Genomic DNA, 17,874 nt, shown 5'->3' with positions numbered 1-17,874 from the left:
TACATAAATAGTAGTTCTTTTACAGTGGGTTCCTACTTTTTCATAGATAAACATTTAAGTCCTGGCATGGAAGGTCCTCGAAATGGTTCCCTCTTCCCTACCCCCAGGATTTTCTTTCTTCACTTCTTTTTTTTTTTCTTTTTTTTTTTAAAGATTTATTTATTTATTTGAGAGAGAGAGAATGAGAGAGCAAGCACATGAGAGGGGGGAGGGTCAGAGGGAGAAGCAGACTCCCTGCCAAGCAGGAGCCTGATGCGGGACTCGATCCAGGGACTCCAGGATCATGACCTGAGCCGAAGGCAGTCGCTTAACCAACTGAGCCACCCAGGCGCCCCTTCTTTCTTCACTTCTATGTTCTTCCATCAGGCAGTTAAAGGGACATTCCTTGCCCATATCCTGTCTTCTTGGCTCTCTATTTCCTTTGTTCGAAATAGCCTCCCACATTCACATGAGCCAGCCAACTGGGTACCTCTTCCTTCTAAGCTCCTGACATCTCATGAATGCTTCCAGATGCACCATACCCCACAACAATCTCTCCCACTTGGACTATTCAGGCCTAGTACACACATTTAATAGCAATAAGTTTCATGAAACAATGTTTACTACATAAACACACTCCAATATTTGCGCTTTATTCCATTCTATTCTAAAATTTGTCTGAAATCCACTAAACCAAATGATTCCATGACCCCACTGTCAGATCGTGAATCACAACCCAGAGTTTAACAACAATGAACTAGGTAAGATCCTTGAACTTCTTTTGCTTCTCCCTCCATTGCAGGGCAATCACTCAATTATTTATTACATTAAACGGAAAAAATGGGTCACAAATTCAAGAGTCTGAGTGAGCAATATAATTGATTGAGAAAAGAGGGGTGTAAGAAGAATAGCTCATACAGGATGATAAATGGTATGTGACCCTTGGCCTCCGTGTCTGGGACACAATAGAGAGTGGTGAGGACTTGGGGAACCTGAGAGTATACGCTCAGCCTAAAGGAGGCAGCTGCCATTCAACTCCAGACGATTGCCAGCTTGGATGCCCAGATCCTTTGAATTTAGGAGAAGTGGCAAATTAGGATACCTTTGTGCAATCTCCCAAGTTTTAAATATCAACTCATTTTTAAAATGTTAATGTGTCAGTATACACCAAGATAGTACATCCACCAGGTGTGGACCTTGGCCTGCCAGTTAGCAGCTTCTAAATTAAGATTGGGGTGCCTGGGTGCGCCCGCGGTTGAGCGGCCCACTCTTGATTTCAGCTGAGGTCATGACCTTGGGGTTGTGAGATCGAGCCCCTCGCCTCCCCCCTGGCCCCCCCCACCCCCCCACCCCCGCCATTGGCTTCTGCGCTAAGCGCAGAGCCTGCTTGGGATTCTCTCACTCCCTCTCCCTCAACCCCTCCCCCCACCCCCACCCCTCTCTCTCCAATAAATAAATAAAATCTTTAAGATTAACCAGTTTGTTGGGCACCTGGCTGGCTCAGATGGTTGGGCGTCTGCCTTCGGCTCAGGTCATGATCCCGGGTCCTGGGATCGAGTCCCGCATCAGGGCTCTCTGCTCCTTGGAGCCTGCTTCTCCCTCTGCCTCTCTCTCTCTCTCTCTGTCTCTCATGAATAAATAAATAAAATCTTTAAAAAAAAAAAAAAAGATTAACCAGTTTGTTAACTATACTGGAAATAAAAAGAAAAGAAAAAAGAAAATTAATTCCACAGGGAATCAAACTGAACTGACCAAATTTCAGAAAAACGATGTCACCCTATTCTGATCTGCAGCTCTTTAGTAGTAGTTTGAAGCTAGGCATAAAAGTGAAAGATTATTTGCCTTGGTTGAAATTTTCTTGCCTTGAAAAAAAGGACTCCAATTCCCATCTTTTCCCAGTTATTTGGTTGCTTATCAACTCCATCCCAAGTGGCCTGCTGCCACCAAGGCTAAAATGTTGCTTTCTTTGAACACTGCAGTTTCAGTGTCCAGGCAAACCTTTAGTGAGGTTTGTTCTCTCACATTGTTGGTGAATAAATAGCAGTCATTTGCCCTGCATCCAATTACTTCCCTGAAGCCAGTTTTGTTGGGTTTGTCTTTGCTCCTGCCCAGCTGGAGCAGTGGATCTGAAAAAGTCAAATATGAGGAGCTATTTTCTTAGATAACATAAAAGGAACTACAAAATTTTTCACCCTAGCATGTGTGTATGAGAGAGTGACTCACCCCTGAGAGTTAATTGGGGTTAATTATTACCAGCCTGACTTGTCAAGGCAACAAAACATCTGGTATAACTTGCTTACTCTCAGACAGGGGAGTTGCTTCTGAAGCTCACCATTTTGAAAACATGGTGTGTACCTTTCAACATATGATTATTTAAAATGGGAGGGGACTGTGGGATGCTCAAGTGGAATTAAGCTCACAATTAAGCCCTGGCAAGATGAAGTCACACACTGAGGAGAGAAAACGTCCTGTCTCCTCCTCGCCACATGACAAATGGACACATCAGCAGTTAAGAATGGTGATTACCTTTCGCCCCTCTATTTTATCCCTTCCTATTTATATGCCAACCCTTTACCCAGAGCTCCCAACTGCCAAGGAGGCTGGATTTCTCAGTTTTGTTTTAGTTAAGTTGCTCAGGCCTGGTGTGTTTCCAGCACTGCAGGGGAGATTAGAACAAAAGCACGAACACGCAGAAATCCTATGCCTTCTGTCCAGGGATTCTGTGCGCCCTCCCTCAGCCTGCACTAAATTTAGGTAGGAGATGTCTACCCTTTATCTGCTTATATGGACTCCATCCCTCCTTCCTGAGATGCCCTAGGAGAATTCGTTTCAGTTCACCCTAACCGTTCTTTCTCATCGTTCTTTATAGTAAGGTTTCTTGTTGGGGAATACACACCGAACGTGCACAGGATATGTAGGATGCAATCTGGCCTGAACAGTTACCTTTAAATTAAGGATAACAACTATTTGAGCCAGGCTTTACATCCTGTATCATATTTAATCCTCACACGATCTCCATTTTAAGAACAAGAAAACAGGTTTGATGATGTAAAGAGATTTGTTACCATTAAATCAAGATAACACGGTTGGTGGACACAACTGGGATTCAAACCCATTGCTGCCTCTAATAAATGACTTCAAATACCAGCACCCTTTGCAATGCCTCATTGCGCAAACGCACACTCTTCCCAAAGGCCCAGCGCCCGGGTTTTTGGCCCCCATTCTTAATCCTAGCGGTTGGATGGGAAACCCAATCAGAAGCCGCCTCTCCCTGCTCCCCGACCAATGGGAAGGCTGTTGCTAACACACGGGTTATATTTTTAGCTCTTCGGTGCTCTGGCACCTTGTAGGTCGGCCGGGTCTCACTGCTCGCGTGGAACACGCTAGGGGAGAGAAAGGGAGGAGTGGGGAGCGATGGGGAGGGGAGGGAGGTGGAGAGGGAGGAAAAAGAAGGGGAGGAGTGGAGTGGGGCAAAGCGGAGGGGGGCGTATATGTGACGCTCTGCCACTCGCTGACGCACGAGGCAAGTAGTCCCTGGAGGTGCCCCAGGGGCTGAAGCGCTCAGTGTGTGGGGGATGGGGGATTTCGGGCTCAGGCTCCCTCGTGCCTCCCTGTCCCCTTGGAGTTTGCCCTCCAGTCCGGCCTTTTTCTGCTGCAGTCAAGGAAAGCGCTTTTAAACCCCCACACCACCGCTGCTCTCTGCCCTTGCAAAAAACAACACACACAAAAAGATCAAGGAACAAACAAATGCAAACTGTTCGTAGCTGGAAACTTTCGGATTTCGCCACCCCACGTGGGTTCGGCGACTGCCGATGGGCTGGAACCGCCTGGAATGAGAATAAAGGTCGGGGGTTGGGGAGAGAATTGGGGAATGGGCGACTGGGCAAAAGCCTTAACGCGCAAGCTCTCAGGGGCTCCTCGCAACCTGGCAGTCCGGTCCGCCTGTGACCTCACCTGGGCACAGGACTCCCTACCCTCAACTCCGCGCCCCGCAGTCACAATGTGGCCGAGCGCGCGGAGCTGGCGCGCCCGTCCAGGGCCAGCGAGCCTTGGTCTGCAACCCCATGGACCGTCGGGTGCGTGAGCCTGGGGCCCCTGGCACGGGCAGGCGCCACACCCCGCCGGCGGGGGGCTCTTATATAGAAGAAATGTTGCTCTGTCTAGTCCCCCGTACGGGGGTCGCCAGCCGGGAGAGCAAACGCGGGGATCCGCAGCAGGGCTGAGCCCCGCCCGAGGCTGGCCGGGGGCGCGCTAGCGCGCCTGCGCGGATCCGGCGCGGGGCTTCTCCGGCCGCGAGGTAATTGGGGGGCCAGAGGCAGCAAGGAGAAGGTTTATGTGGCGCTAGGCTCCTTTTTCCGGCCGGCCGGCCTCGCCTCGCCTCCCCTTCCTCCCGCTCAGCGTGCTCAGACCCCGGTTTCCCATTCGCCCTCCCTTCGACGTTAGCATCGCCCGCCGAGGCATGGGGCGCTCGGAAGACTCGAGCCAACCCGAGTTAATAAAGGAGCGAAACGTCTCCCAAGCTCGCGCCATCCCCTCAGCTCCCCCTCCCGCCAAGGGGCGGTGCGAGAGCCGTGGGGTTGGTCGGCCAGTCAAACGCCCAGACCCGGAGGGACTCGCCGACCTGGCCTGGGGGAGCAGGTCCGGCGAAACGTAAGAACAGTCGGCGCTGGGGCAGGTGCAGGGCCCAAGCCACGGGAGCTGGGGGAGGGAGCTCCCCTCCCCGCGACATCCATTCATGTCACACATCTAAAGTGAACCACCGGGTTCCAGTCCAGGACCCTGCCCTCCCAGAGCTCGCTGTCTACCTGGGGAAACATTGTACCCGATGAGCACGCTTTCAGTGGTTTGGGGCATGAAGAAAATAAATGGCACGGTGCTGTGATGGGGAGGGGAGGCGAGCATCATTGGACCGGCTAAGGGCGGCCTTGCTGGCGTTTGAGCTGGGATCTGAGTGAGAAGAGGCCGGCCACGGGAGGGCTGGCGGAAGGAGGTTTCGGGGAACCCCCGGAGGGCATATAGAGCCGCCGACCGCGCGTCGCGAAGGGTTAAGCCTCCCGGCCGGCTGGGAAGTAGTCCCGGCCCGGCGCCCGGCCCCGCCCCTGCAGGGCGGAGGGACGCATCACGCAGGGGTGGGGAAGCCGGATCCGTGCGCAGGGTTGCTAAGGGTGAAACTTTTCATTGACTTTGCTCACTTCGGGCCGGGGCGCGGGAAGGTGCGGGTCGTCGCCGCAGAGAAGCGAGTGGCTCGGGCGACGCGGGGCCAGAAGAGCAGGACCGCCCGTTAGCCAGAGCCCGGACCGTTCTCCGCCCTGCGACACGAGCCGCCCTCCGGTCCAACATCTCCGCGCCGTCGCCGCCGGCCGGCCCGCCCGCCCGCTTTCCGTCCCCTCTCCGCCGAGCCTGACCTCCAAAAAGCTGAAAGAATTATTATTGAGAGTCATAGCCCAAAACTCCCTCACTTGTCTCCCAACCCTCAACGAAAAAAAGGACCCATCAACCTCCGGCCCGGCGGCGCCCGGAAAGGAAGGAAGAGCGACCTCCGCCCCGCGCCCAGGACCACCCTGGAGGGAGAAGCCTCCCCGCGACCGGCAGACCGCCCCGCCACCGCGGAGACCCGAGTGAGTGAGCGGGGAGCGTGCGGGCGGCGGGGACCCCTGAGACGCCTCCTCCCACCCCCGTCCCACTCTCGCTCTTCGCTTTGCTGGACGCTGCACGTTGCTATCGTGCCCCCACCCCGAGGACTGGCCAACATTTTCCTTTCCCTTTCCACCTCCCAGATAGAACCCCCCCTCCCCGCCTTTTTCCCCGGTGCTCCTCTCCGCTCCGTGTTCTGAGTGTGGCCCCCTCCTGGGTGGGGTGCATTTCCTCCCCTCTCCGCCCCCCTCAGTTCTTCATATCGTAGAGACTCGCTAGATTTTTCTTTGTACCCCCCCCCCCCCGCAAAACATAACTTCCACCACCATTAAATAAATCAGAGGAAGGAAGGGAATCCAGGCCTTGTTTTTCTGCTTCTTTTCCCGTGTGCGGGGAAGGGGGTGGTAATAATTAATAGGGTTTATTTCTGGCCCTGTGGAGCTGAGGGATAGAAGGTAGACATCCCCTTTTGGACCGGTCAGTGGTGACTGTCCTCCGGCCGCTGAACCACAATTTACCGTTTTGGCTTTAGTGTTTTAAGGGAAAACTGTGCGGGGCGGGGGGTGAAGTGCGTTTACAGCAATACCAGTGAGTGGATTCTGGTTGATCCCGGTGAGATGCCTGGGAGGAAGAGCCCTACTTCTGAGCTCGTTCCCCTCCTGCCCGGAGGATGGACTGTGCCCTTGACCGGGGGGGGGGGGGGGGGGGAGGGAGCAGAGAGAGGAGGGGCAGCTGGCAGGCCTTCTCCCACCCCGCAGAGGAACCAGAACCCTACACAGCGGGCTGCAGCTTGGGCCAGCGGAGGGGGTCTCAGGTGCCTTGCTCAGTGTCTAACCTTTCTTTTTCTCCTTCCTATCCATCCTACCTTGGGAGTGAGCCCCTCATCTTTGATTTTCCAGCAGAAAAACACTCCTATTGCTTTCTTGGGCGCCTGCCCCCACCCCCCTCTTAAGCAGTGGGGGAAAGAAGCTTGTGTGGGAGGAAGGATTAGGGAGGTTTAACACCGTGTAGGGGAGCTTTGCCGAGGATCTGGTAAGTCTGGTCATAGAGCAGGCCTTGCAATGGGAGGAGACTCAAACAATTTCAAGTATTAGAATATGTTGTTCGGGTGTCAGATGCACAGTTTTCCCTCCCCTGCTCGGAACCTTTTCCCATTTCCCTAGCTGGGTCTAGTTACTCGGACTTGGATTATAAGAGGGGTGAGGCTTGGGCCCTGCTGGCTTCGGGCCTTCTGATTTTCCGCCCGGCCCCTCCCCGCAGCTTAACTGGGAATTTCTTTGGCTGAGAGGAGGGGAGAACTGGGTTTAGTTCCTGCCTTTTCTGGCCGTGGGGGTGCTGGAGCTGAGCCCGCCGGGCATTAAGTGAAAAACGCTTTTTTTCCTCTTTGAATTCACCGTCCCTACAGCAACTCCAGACGGAGACCACCCAGTCCAAGGAATACAGATTAAGCGGCAGGGGCGGGGTGGGGGGGGCGGCGGAGGGATGTGTGACCTTTATCTGTCCCAGCCCACCGTGTTCACCCAGAAAAAACTCATTAGAAGGAGATCCTTAATTGAACAGTCAAGGGAGCCTGTGAAGAGGAAGGGGCGGCAATTCAGCCTTTCTTGAGACCAAGACGTGAATACGGTAGGGTGGTACAATACGGAGAGTAGGCCTTATGGGTAAATTTATATAAAATGTATTAAGCGGTGGGCGGGGGGGATGGGGGCGTCCACCACAGCGCGCATGTGCATCGGAAACTTTTCCTCGGTTCTCCGAACCTCGGGCAGCTCCCCTTACCGGGCATGCGTAATTCGCTGGCTGAACCTTCGCAAAGCACGTAGGGAAGTGTAGTGTGCAGAGAAAGTAGGTCACTTGCTCCAGTCCGAGCGTGAGGTGTCTGAGGACTACAGTTCCCAGAGCGCAGAGCGCGCCTTCACGGCCGGCCTACGTTGGAGTTCAGTGAAGTCTTCCTGGCTTCGCAGGAATCGAGTGCCCCAGAAAGGGCCTTCTTAGTCGGAACAGTTGGGCTTGCACAGTCCATGTTTGAGGGACATGGTGGAGACTCTGGGCGGGGTGTTGTGGTCCGTCGGCACAAGTCCTGGAAGGCCTGCAAGCATACCCGCCGGCCTGGGTCGCTGCCTCTGAGACTGGTGGGGTGGGGCCAGGCGGTCGCACGGAACCTGGCTCTCACTCCCTGGCATTCGGTGTGCGACACCTGCTGGCCTTGTCAAAATTGAGGACCCCTCCTTCCCGACTCCTCTTTCCAGACTCATTTGAACCTGATAGTGCTTGGTTGTAGGACCATTTGGTTGTTAAGGCTTGAGGTGCCTGAATATTTTATAGGTACTCCTGGTTTGGGGGCCCGAGGAGTTCCCTCACCATTATCCCTCCTTTTCCCCTTTAAAACATACTGGTTTTCTTCTTAACCTTCCTTCGCATTTTTGTTATAAGCTCTTTCTGGAAACTCCATTACCGTATCATTGACTGTAGCAGCCACCTTTCTTACCTCGTTTTTGTCCTTCTCTTAAGCACTCTTTAAAACAGAAGTCAAGGGGCGCCTGGGTGGCTCAGTCCTTAAGCGTCTGCCTTCGGCTCAGGTCATGATCCCAGAGTCCTGGGATCGAGCCCCGCATCGGGCTCCCTGCCCGGCAGGAAGCCTGCTTCTCCCTCTCCCACTCAGCAACTTGCTTGTGTTCCCTCTCTCGCTGTGTCTTTTTCTGTCAAATAAATAAAAATCTTCTTTAAAAAAATAAATAAAACACAAGTCAGCACAAGGGATCTGAATCCCACATTAATTTTGCTGTTGGGAATAAACAGGTGAAGGAGGATTAGATTCTAAATGAAACTGGACAGAATTTACTCTCACATTCGCAACTTTTTAATATATTGACAAAAGGTAGGTGTTGCTATTGTTAAACACTTGGTTTTTGAGGTGGGAGGGGAGTTGTTTGGTTGGTTTTGTTTTTGTTTTTACTTTTTGCCACCTTTCTGGCCTTTTGCACCTGAGTCAGAGTTGGAGAAGATCTTAAAGTCCTCTCTTCCCTCTTAACTTGAATCCACTTGTTACTTATATTGAAGAGTAGTTATTACTAAGCTTTCTAATCTTACCACATTCTATGAATGAATATCTATGAATATTTATATATAAGCCTAGAATTTGTCCATAGCCTTAAAAAAAAAAAAAAAAAATGAACAGACTCAACGGAGTGGTCACTCCTATCTTTAGTTAAAGACAAGACAGCACCAGTGCTTTAATCCTCTGTTCCATAAGCTTCTTGAAGTCAAAATTAGAGCCTGAGCTGATAGAGCAGAAAATCTCATTCTGGTTGTCCAGCATTTTTGAAAGGTTCCACCCCACAGCCATCTGGCCTGGCCTGTTCTCCAATTAAAGAGGCAAAGATGGCGTTATATACTTCCTTCCTTGTGTGGCAGCGTCACTGAGGTATAAATTGGTGTGCAGCTTTAGCTGCTTATGCTGCAGAAAATGGTTCGCTAGGCAGGGCTGATGACAGTGGTTCTATTGTACTTCGGGGTGGGAGGCTTATTTCCCAATGACTTTGGCCTGCATTTAAAATGCTCCCATTTTGAAAAGAAAAAAAAGAGAGAGGGAAACAAGCCGTAAGAGACTCTTAACGATAGAGAACAAACTGAGGGTTGATGGAAGGAGGTGGGTGAGGGACAGGCTAGATGGGTGATGGGGATGAAGGAGGGCACTTGTTGTGATGAGCACTGGGGGTTGTATGTCAGTGAAGAACCACTGAATTCTACTCCAGAAACCAATATTGCACTGTATGTTAACTAAGTAAAATTTAATTTAAAAAAAATAGATAAATAAAAATGCTCCCATTTTGAGGCTGAACACTTCAGGGGAGGTTAACTTGGAAGGCATGTATGCAGCAGAGTTTGAGGAGGCCTAGAAAGGTGTAGGAGCCCTTTGGTGTTGAGTGGTATACCAAGAGGCCACGTGGTGCTTTGGGGAAGTATAATGTCATATTTAAGTCTGTTTTACTTTTCAAAAACACTTTGAAAACATTGTCTTTAACTCCAGGCCCATCGTTGGGAACCAGTGCCAACTTTCTTCATAACTTTTTAATTTCCTCCATGTTGGACACCTCTGGTGGGCTGCTGTGGCCCTTAGAGACTTCCTCTGGGGGACGCCTGCAGTCCTGGTGGCTAGCCTTGCAGTCCTTATAAACAGGAAGCCCCCATCTTTACCATTTTTTTTTTTTTTTCCTCTTTAATCCTTCTGGAATTGATCTGTGCTCATGGCACCTCTGTTGAATCCCCATGTGACCCTCTGCTCAGACCTGAAATGAGGGTGGGACTAGACCTGGCCAGTGTCCTGTGATGCTCCAGATTGACCCAGTGCTGCTTCTCTGATATTCACCCAAGAGCTTTGCCCGAGGATCCAGTCCTAAAAATACCCCTAGGAGCCATGGCCCCAGTCCAAAGAATTATAAGGAAGTGAGCTGGGGCAGGTGTTCAAAAAACTCAAGATCCTCAAGCCTAGAATTAGCACCTGAATACTCTATGCTGGACCCAGAAAGGATTTTAATCAAAATCCAGCTCCAGATCTATCACAGGGCAAAAGATGCCCTTGATGGATCATGGATTAGTCTTTTCTCTGCACTGAGCTCAGCAGCACATTCCCACCCAGAGGCCTGGCTGGGAACAAGTTCTGGCCCTGCTGACCCTTAAAGGTGGTCCTTCTCAGTTTTCCCACAGCATGACCACCCTGGAGCTGCCCTTTTGGAGATCCAGAGTGAGGAGATGAGAACCACTCGCTCTCAGGACTTTATAGATCATCTTCTTGAGACATGAGGCTGGCCCAGACCTCAGGAATAAACCTTTTTGACCTCTGTGGGAGCTGGCTGTGAGAGAATCCCAAAATAACAATCTGAGTGTTTATCTTGGGCTGTCTCCTCTCCAGGGATCTCCAAACACTTGATAAGTCTGATCTGGTGCCAAGGACAGGTGGTCAGACGGTCCCCAGGAGACTGAGTGATGATGGGTCCCCAGCTGGAGGCTGCAGGGTGATGGAAAATTTCTTCTCTTTGCCACCCTCATCACCTACACTCTAGCCAAAAGCTAGAGATTCCCTCTGGCCACACCAGTGCTGCTCTTTTTTTTTTTTTTTTTTAAGATTTTATTTATTTATTTGAGAGAGAGAATGAGAAAGAGAGAGCACGAGAGGGGGGAGGGTCAGAGGGAGAAACAGACTCCCCGCTGAGCAGGGAGCCTGATGCGGGACTCGATCCCGGGACTCCAGGATCATGACCTGAGCCGAAGGCAGTCGCTTAACCAACTGAGCCACCCAGGCGCCCACCAGTGCTGCTCTTAAGGACCTTTTGGCCTATAGGGCCTTGCCTCCGTTTCATTTCCTCTGCTTCCCTGAGACAGCCCCTGGTCAGCAGTCCCTTGTTAGCCCACACTTCTGGTTGTAACAGGTCTTGACTTCTTGGGGATCGTGTTCTTGTCTCCATTCTTGGAGGCTGCCTCGATGGAAATGCACCCTTTGGTTACACTGTGTTCTTGAAACATCAGTTCTGCAAACCCAGAGCGAGCCAGAAAGCATGTACACCGACGGGGCCCAGGATGACAAATTGGATGTGACTGGAGTCCAAGCCCCCAGTGAAAAGTTGGCAGTGCTGTTTCCTGTTCAGTGATCTGTATCCCTTTCCATTTAAGGAGAAAAACTAAAGATTTTAAACTTATATCTTAGCCTGTGACTGTTGGGAGCACGACTTCACCAAGACGTTATGGAGATTTGTTACCAAGAGCCTCCCCTTCTCCAGTTGAATTAGGGTCTCAGTTTTTTGTGGGTTTTTTGCTTTTTGCTTTTTTTAAGATTTTATTTATTATTTGACAGAGAGAGAGCTAGAGCAGGAACACAAGCAGGGGGAGTGGGAGAGGGAGAAGCAGGCTTCCTGCCGAGCAGGGAGCCTGATATGGGACTTGATCCCGGGACCCTAGGATCATGACCTGAGCCGAAGGCAGACGCTTAACGACTGAGCCACCCAGCTCTCTGTTCTGTTTTGTTTTTTTGATAGCAGTTGTATAGTGACTTGGATTCTCAAAATAGTGGAAACCACAGCACTCTTGTTTCTTTAGAATTACTTGAAAAACCATAGCTCATTTTATCAGGTGCCTTCTAAATAGCAGGTTCAGTGTGAGACAGTTTACATCCTTGAGCTAACTTACTCTCCATGATAGCCTTATGTTACTGATGAAACTGAGGCTCGAAAGAAAGTGGCTTGCCCTCAGCCACACAGTCAAGCTAGTCACTAGTGGAGCAGAAAAGGGGCCCTGAATCTGAGATCTAAAGTTGGTGCTTTTCTATCCTTTCCGTTGATTCCCCCTGCCCGCCTGCCCCCGCCCCCCACCAAGCTTTCCGCACATCTACTCATAATACCCTGCGTTGTTCTTGGTTCGCAGAGCTGTCTGGAGCCCAAGGCTGCCTACCTTCCATCACCTGCCACTGCCCTCGGCTTGTATACACGTGCCCGGAGCTGATTTGCCACCTCGGAAAGGACCATGCAGCTGGAGATCAAAGTGGCCCTGAACTTTATCATCTCCTACTTGTACAACAAGCTGCCCCGGCGCCGGGCAGACCTGTTCGGCGAGGAGCTGGAGCGGCTCCTGAAAAAGAAATATGAAGGCCACTGGTACCCTGACAAGCCCCTGAAGGGCTCCGGCTTCCGCTGTGTTCACATCGGGGAGATCGTGGACCCCGTGGTGGAGCTGGCCGCCCGGCGGAGTGGCCTGGCCGTGGAGGATGTGCGGGCCAACGTGCCCGAGGAGCTGAGCGTCTGGATCGACCCGTTCGAAGTGTCCTACCAGATCGGCGAGAAGGGGGCGGTGAAAGTGCTGTACCTGGATGACAGCGAGGGCTGTGTCGCCCCAGAGCTGGACAAGGAGTTCAAGAGCAGTTTCAACCCCGACGCACAGGTCTTTGTGCCCATCGGCAGCCAGGACAGCTCCCTGTCCAGCTCCCCGTCGCCGTCCTTCGGCCAGTCGCCCAGCCCCACCTTCATCCCCCGCTCTGCCCAGCCCATCACCTTCACCACCGCCTCCTTCGCCGCCACCAAGTTTGGCTCCACCAAGATGAAGAAGGGCGGCGGGGCCACGGGTGGCGGGGGCGTGGCGGGCGGCGGGCCCGGGGGCCCCCAGCCTCCGCAGCCCCGCCTGGCCCGCTCTCCCACCAGCAGCCTGCTGAAGCACAAGAGCCTCTCCCTGTCTCTGCACTCACTGAACTTCGTCGCGGCCAGCCCGGCCCCTCAGTCGCAGCTCTCCCCCAACGCCAAGGAGTTCGTGTACAACGGGGGCGGCGCCGCCAGCCTCTTCTTTGACGGGGCCGACGGTGGGGGCACCGGGGCCGCCTCGTGCAATAGCAGCAGCTTCGACGTGGCCCAGGTGTTTGGGGGCGGCACCAACAGCCTCTTCCTGGAGAAGACCCCCTTCGTGGAGGGCCTCAGCTACAACCTGAACGCCATGCCCTACCCCAGCCAGCCCTTCCAGCCCGTCGTCCTGGCCAACTGACCGGCCTCGGCCGCGGGGCCGGGAGCGCCCAAGACCACAGAAAGGAGAAAGGAACAGAAAGGCCAAAAAAAGAGGAAAAGAAAAATACACAAAAAGATTTCCAGTCTTCTTACTCTGGCTTCTAGAAAAAAAGATCCAGCCCAGGCATGGAGTGGGAGGGGGCTCCTGAAGCACCGAATCGAGGTTAACTCAACCCCCTGCTGTTTTCCTGCCTGCCTCTGATTTATTTGGTTGGTTTGGGTTTTATATTTTTTTTCTTTTTTTCTTTTTTTTTTACATGTAGTTTTCTATATAACATCTTTAATTAGTGGCTTCCTGTGCTAAGAATGGTCCAGATGTGAATTGCTGCTCCCTCCCTCCCTCCCTCCCTCCCTCCTTCACACGCCTGGTTTAGGATTGGTGTGTCCAAGCTCACAGGGAAGGAAGAGCCACAGCTGGGGCCTGACTCTGCCCAGAGCAGAGAGGCTGCCCCGTGTACTGCCTCTGTCCCCAGCTCTGCTTTCACTCAAAGCCATCCAACCTCAGCAGGCCTTCTTGGGCCCTGCCACCCAAATAGGTCTGACCCCAGCCCCCGCTCCCTCCCAGGCCTGAGCCACGGGGAGCTGCTGGCTGGCTACTTGACACCCTCCCGCTAGAGAGGTTAGCACTCTGTCTAGTGGAATTGCTTTCATCTCTGTCCTGTGGCCCCACAGCACCATCCCCACCCGGCCCGGACCCCCACCACGGCCCCGGAGACCCAGCCGTTGACACATGTGGCCTCTCGTGCAGCCCCTTCTTCCCTGGGCCTGAGGTTGTGGGGAAGGAGGTGGGGCAAGTGCGGGTGTGTGTGTGCGTGCGCGTGCGTGTGCGTGGTTTGCCGTCCTGTTTTAAAGGATTCCAAGCCATGTAAACCCCCTCCCCCCAACATGATTCCAGGTTGCGGCAAGTGCTTATTTATGTAGGAGGTTGGGGAATGGGCCGGGTGGGTTGTCAGTCCTTTTGTGGGGTGGGTCACGTGTTGGGGTGAGACTGCGGCTGAGCCTAAGACACTCCCAGGGGAAAATACTGCAGAAGGAACTGGTTTCCACACTGCGGAGGGATCTGCACTTTTGTTTTTGACCAAAAAAGGGGGGGTTAGCTGTGAGGGGCTGAGGGAATACCAGCCTACCAGCCCCTGATGCCTAAGAGAAGTCCCTGGACTCAGATCCTCCTGTTTCGTGACCTTAACCCAGGGTGGGAGCTGCTCACCTGAGCACCCGTGCGGGGTGGGGGGGGGGTTTTGGGTCAGTGCCTAGAGTGGGCAGTCCTGAGCCTTGAATCGAGACTTCTTAGTCCTTTGGTTGTAGATGTTATTTTAGTGTGTTTCTGCCCCTGCCTGCGTGAGAACTTCTTGGTACCTCTTGCCGGCCCCTCTCACTGCCCGACCCAACCCCACTAGGCCTCGATGCTCCGAGGACTGGTGTCTCGGGCAGGCCGGCCGGGACAGGCGTTTGGCCATCGCAGATGGTATGTGCGGATCACAGGAGAGCCTCGGCTCCTGTCTCTACCGGAAGAGAAGCTGTTTCTCCCACCTGACCCTAGTGAGCCAGCTTCCATGCATGCCGTGATGCTTTGGCTGGTGGGCCACGTGGCATCAGGGCCCCCGTCACCAAAACATACCAAAGCCCTTGGCACCCCACCCCACCCCGCCCTCCTCAGTGACCCCAAGTGGGGCAACCGCCGTGGCAGTGGGTCCGGCCCAGACACACACTGCCAGCCTCCTCCCCCTGCATTGGGCACCAGCTCTACCTCCCCCAGCGGGGCAACGCCCTGGCTCCTCAGCCCAGCACCAGCTGTCCCCTAGATTTCTCGGGCCGGCCCGGTCTGGGCGACCCTCTCCCTCGCTCTCCGCTCCCGCACAGGTGACAGGCCCAGGCAGATGGCTGCTCTCTGGGAAAGGTTGGATGCTGCCTGATTCATGCCCCTACACTCGCGGACACAGGTACCCGCCAGCCCGGTCGGCTTGTTTCTCGCCACATCTAGGGGGAGGGGCAGACCAACCCCTTAGTGTCTTTTGAAATACGAAGAAAAATGTATGTTCAGGAGCATGACTCCACTGCTGGACTCTTGGGCCCAGTTCAGTCTGTCTCGTCTCAAATCTAGGCATTTTTGCTTCAATTTTATTTTTTTTAAGGAAACGAAAACAAAAACCTGCACTAATTTACCTGGTTTCGTAGGAAAACTTTTTTTTTTATTTTTTACATTTTTTGGTGTCCGTTTGTATTGAATAATTTGCTACATTTGTAAAATGTAAGAGGTATATATAATATATGTATATTTCTAACGTAAAAAACGTAATTTTTTTCTTTTCAAGATTTTTTCTTAAAAAGAGGAGAGAAACAGATATTTTTTCAGGAAAAACAAACTTTAAAATAAAAAAAGAAGAGAATTGAACCTATTTCTCCCCTTTCCCCATCCTCTCTCTCTGTCTGCCCCTCTTTCCCAGGAACAAATCAAAAGGTGGATCGTCTTGTAAAGAATGTAAACTTTTAGTCCAGAATGATGTATTTTTCTCAATGCAGTGAGCTATAGATTCTCTAGTTTGACCCCTCGGGATGGGAAGGAGGGCATTGAGGCAATGTGGAGAGGAGCTTGGGGGAGCAGGGTAATGAACTTGTTTTCTTTAGTGAAGGAGGAATACAATCAAGCATTTTGTATTCAGAATGTTGTGCAATATTTTGGAATGGGACATTGGTGTGTTTAGAGATTTAGTTTAAAAACAAAACAAAAAGATTGATCAAATCTGTACAGTTTATATTGTTCCAGATTTTTTTAAGTTTGTATTAAAAGCATGATATATAATAGCCTGCTGCCTGCTCCTGGCTTGTTTTTCCTTGGGGCCCCTGTCGGCTCCAAGACACCGTTGGTCCTCCTCACCTCACCCCTTGGGGTGCCTCAGTGCCAAGGGCCCCTTTTCACCCCCTTTCGCACCATCACAGGACACAGAGTTCCCACTTCGAGGGGTTCTTTGCCACCCTGGAAACCTGCTCCCCGAGGCTGGGAACTGCCCAAGCTCCCCCTGCTGCCGGGTTGTGGAGCGGGTGCTGGAAGCAAGCCTTGCGAACAGAACAGGATCACGTCGTGGCTTTTTTAGGAACGGCCGATTCCTTGGAGGCCGAGGGAGGGATCAGCCTCCCCCCTGCTCTACGTCTAGCGTTTGCCTCCCTCAGACAGCTGCTCCCTTAGAAGTGGGTAAGGACGAGAAGAGCCCACCCGAGTCAGGTTCTGTCCCAAAACCTGGTGCTTGGATTCTCGGCCCTTCTCTGGGCCGGGCAACTGCCGAGCCGCCGTAGAGGCAAGAGGGCCTGCCTGGGGCTGGGGAAGAGCTCAGCCATCTCCCTCTCACAGGGCCCATCACTGCCGGTCACTGGGGAAACTTCTCGGTGTACCTTCTCCCCGGCTGTGGGGCACATCAGCCCCGCGGGCCCCTGGGTTGAAGAGGGCGGCCAGGTACTGGAGGGATCTTTCCGCCTCACAGCAACCTGGTGATGGAGGTGTTCTCTCTGCAGTACAACTGAGAACAGGGCTCCAAGTCTAGATGCACAAGACTGGCAACTGGGGAAGCTGAGCTTTTGTGTGTGACGTTTTCATGTACAGAGCCGTGGCAACTGCTGGAGAAGCCTGGCGCTCCCCTGGAGGGGACGGGAGGGCTGACGTGCCACCTCCAGCCTGGTACGGGGGGGGGGGCAGCTCTTCTGGGGCATCAGTGCGATGGGGGTCTCCTCAGGCCCCTCGCTTCCCAGACAGGCCAACACTGATCCCTCCCCAACCAAGAGCATGAACGAGGCCTAGAAGCTCTCCGGCCAGGCCTCCAACCTCTGCACAGGGTCCCAGGAGCGCCTGATGCCTGGCCCCTCCGTGGGCCACTTCCTCCACGGAGCCCATCAAGCGGAGGGAGGCCCCTGTTCAGGATGCCCAGGCCTTTGCCTGACGCACACAAGGCCACTCCCAGGGGTCTCCCTTCCCTCTGTCCCGCCAGGAAGAAGCCCCGCGTCTCCCTGTGACCCTGTGTACAGGCTGCCGGCCTACCTGTGGGACCCAGGGCCCCTCGCACACTCACTCCTACTTCTGCTAATGCAAACACAGTACCAGCACAGGTCCTGTCACAACGGGTGCCCGTGGTCACCCATTCCCACTCCCTGCGCACGTGCCGCAGAGCTCCGCCCTGATAGGAGGGAAGAGCGTTCTGGTAGACTCAGCTCCCCAGAAAAAAGTCTCATTTATTCACTCGACAAACCCTCCATGAACACCCAAGGTCTGCCTGGGAGCACAGGAGAGATGGCCGTTACAGGACAGGCATGCACCGGGGGGGCCTGAGGGCCTGGGCATCAGGCGGCAGAGAAAGGCCAAGTTAGCCAGGCCCCTCCCCGGGGGAGCCATCAGGGAAGCGACTCCTCTCTCCCCACCCCCCAGAAGACGCAGGTGCCCGTCCCACCCCTGCTGCTCCCTTGCTGGGGGGACCTCAAGCAAACCACTTCACCTACTCTGGCTCCTCCGTTCCCTCACTTCGAAAATGGGGCTAATAACTGTATTACTCGTGAAAATTAAATGAAATATGAGTGGAAAATGCTGCGCGTAGCGGCCCGCCCAGAGTGAACAACAAGTGTCACCTTCTTCCCCGGGGCTGTCACTGTCTGTCCTCAACCACCACCAGCCGGCCCGCTCCCAGAGGCGTCCTTGCATCAGCAAACACGCCGAAACCGGACCCCGCCAGCAGCAGGA

At 53.3% G+C, this 17,874-nt stretch overlaps 1 protein-coding gene and 1 long non-coding RNA gene across 2 annotated transcripts; one reads left to right on the top strand and one right to left on the bottom strand.

Moving 5' to 3' along the window:
• Nucleotides 1-3,711: 3,711 nt before the first annotated feature.
• On the bottom strand, nt 3,712-4,426 carry LOC118523188 (uncharacterized). Its single transcript, XR_004910978.2, has 2 exons — nt 3,934-4,426; nt 3,712-3,806 (listed from the first exon to the last, which is right to left on the bottom strand). It is a non-coding gene; the product is annotated as an uncharacterized LOC118523188 (long non-coding RNA).
• A 21-nt stretch (nt 4,427-4,447) lies between these two features.
• On the top strand, nt 4,448-15,956 carry TOB2 (transducer of ERBB2, 2). Its single transcript, XM_036072631.2, has 2 exons — nt 4,448-5,597; nt 12,031-15,956. The coding sequence occupies exon 2, from the start codon at nt 12,130-12,132 to the stop codon at nt 13,132-13,134; it is 1,005 nt and encodes a 334-aa protein (XP_035928524.1). The 5' UTR covers nt 4,448-5,597; nt 12,031-12,129; the 3' UTR covers nt 13,135-15,956.
• The last annotated feature ends 1,918 nt before the right edge of the window (nt 15,957-17,874 follow it).

The sequence above is a fragment of the Halichoerus grypus genome, chromosome 6 (assembly GCF_964656455.1).
Source record: "Halichoerus grypus chromosome 6, mHalGry1.hap1.1, whole genome shotgun sequence".
NCBI lineage: Eukaryota > Metazoa > Chordata > Mammalia > Carnivora > Phocidae > Halichoerus > Halichoerus grypus.
Note: the sequence above shows the minus strand (reverse complement) of the source record. Positions and strands in the feature narration are given on the sequence as shown.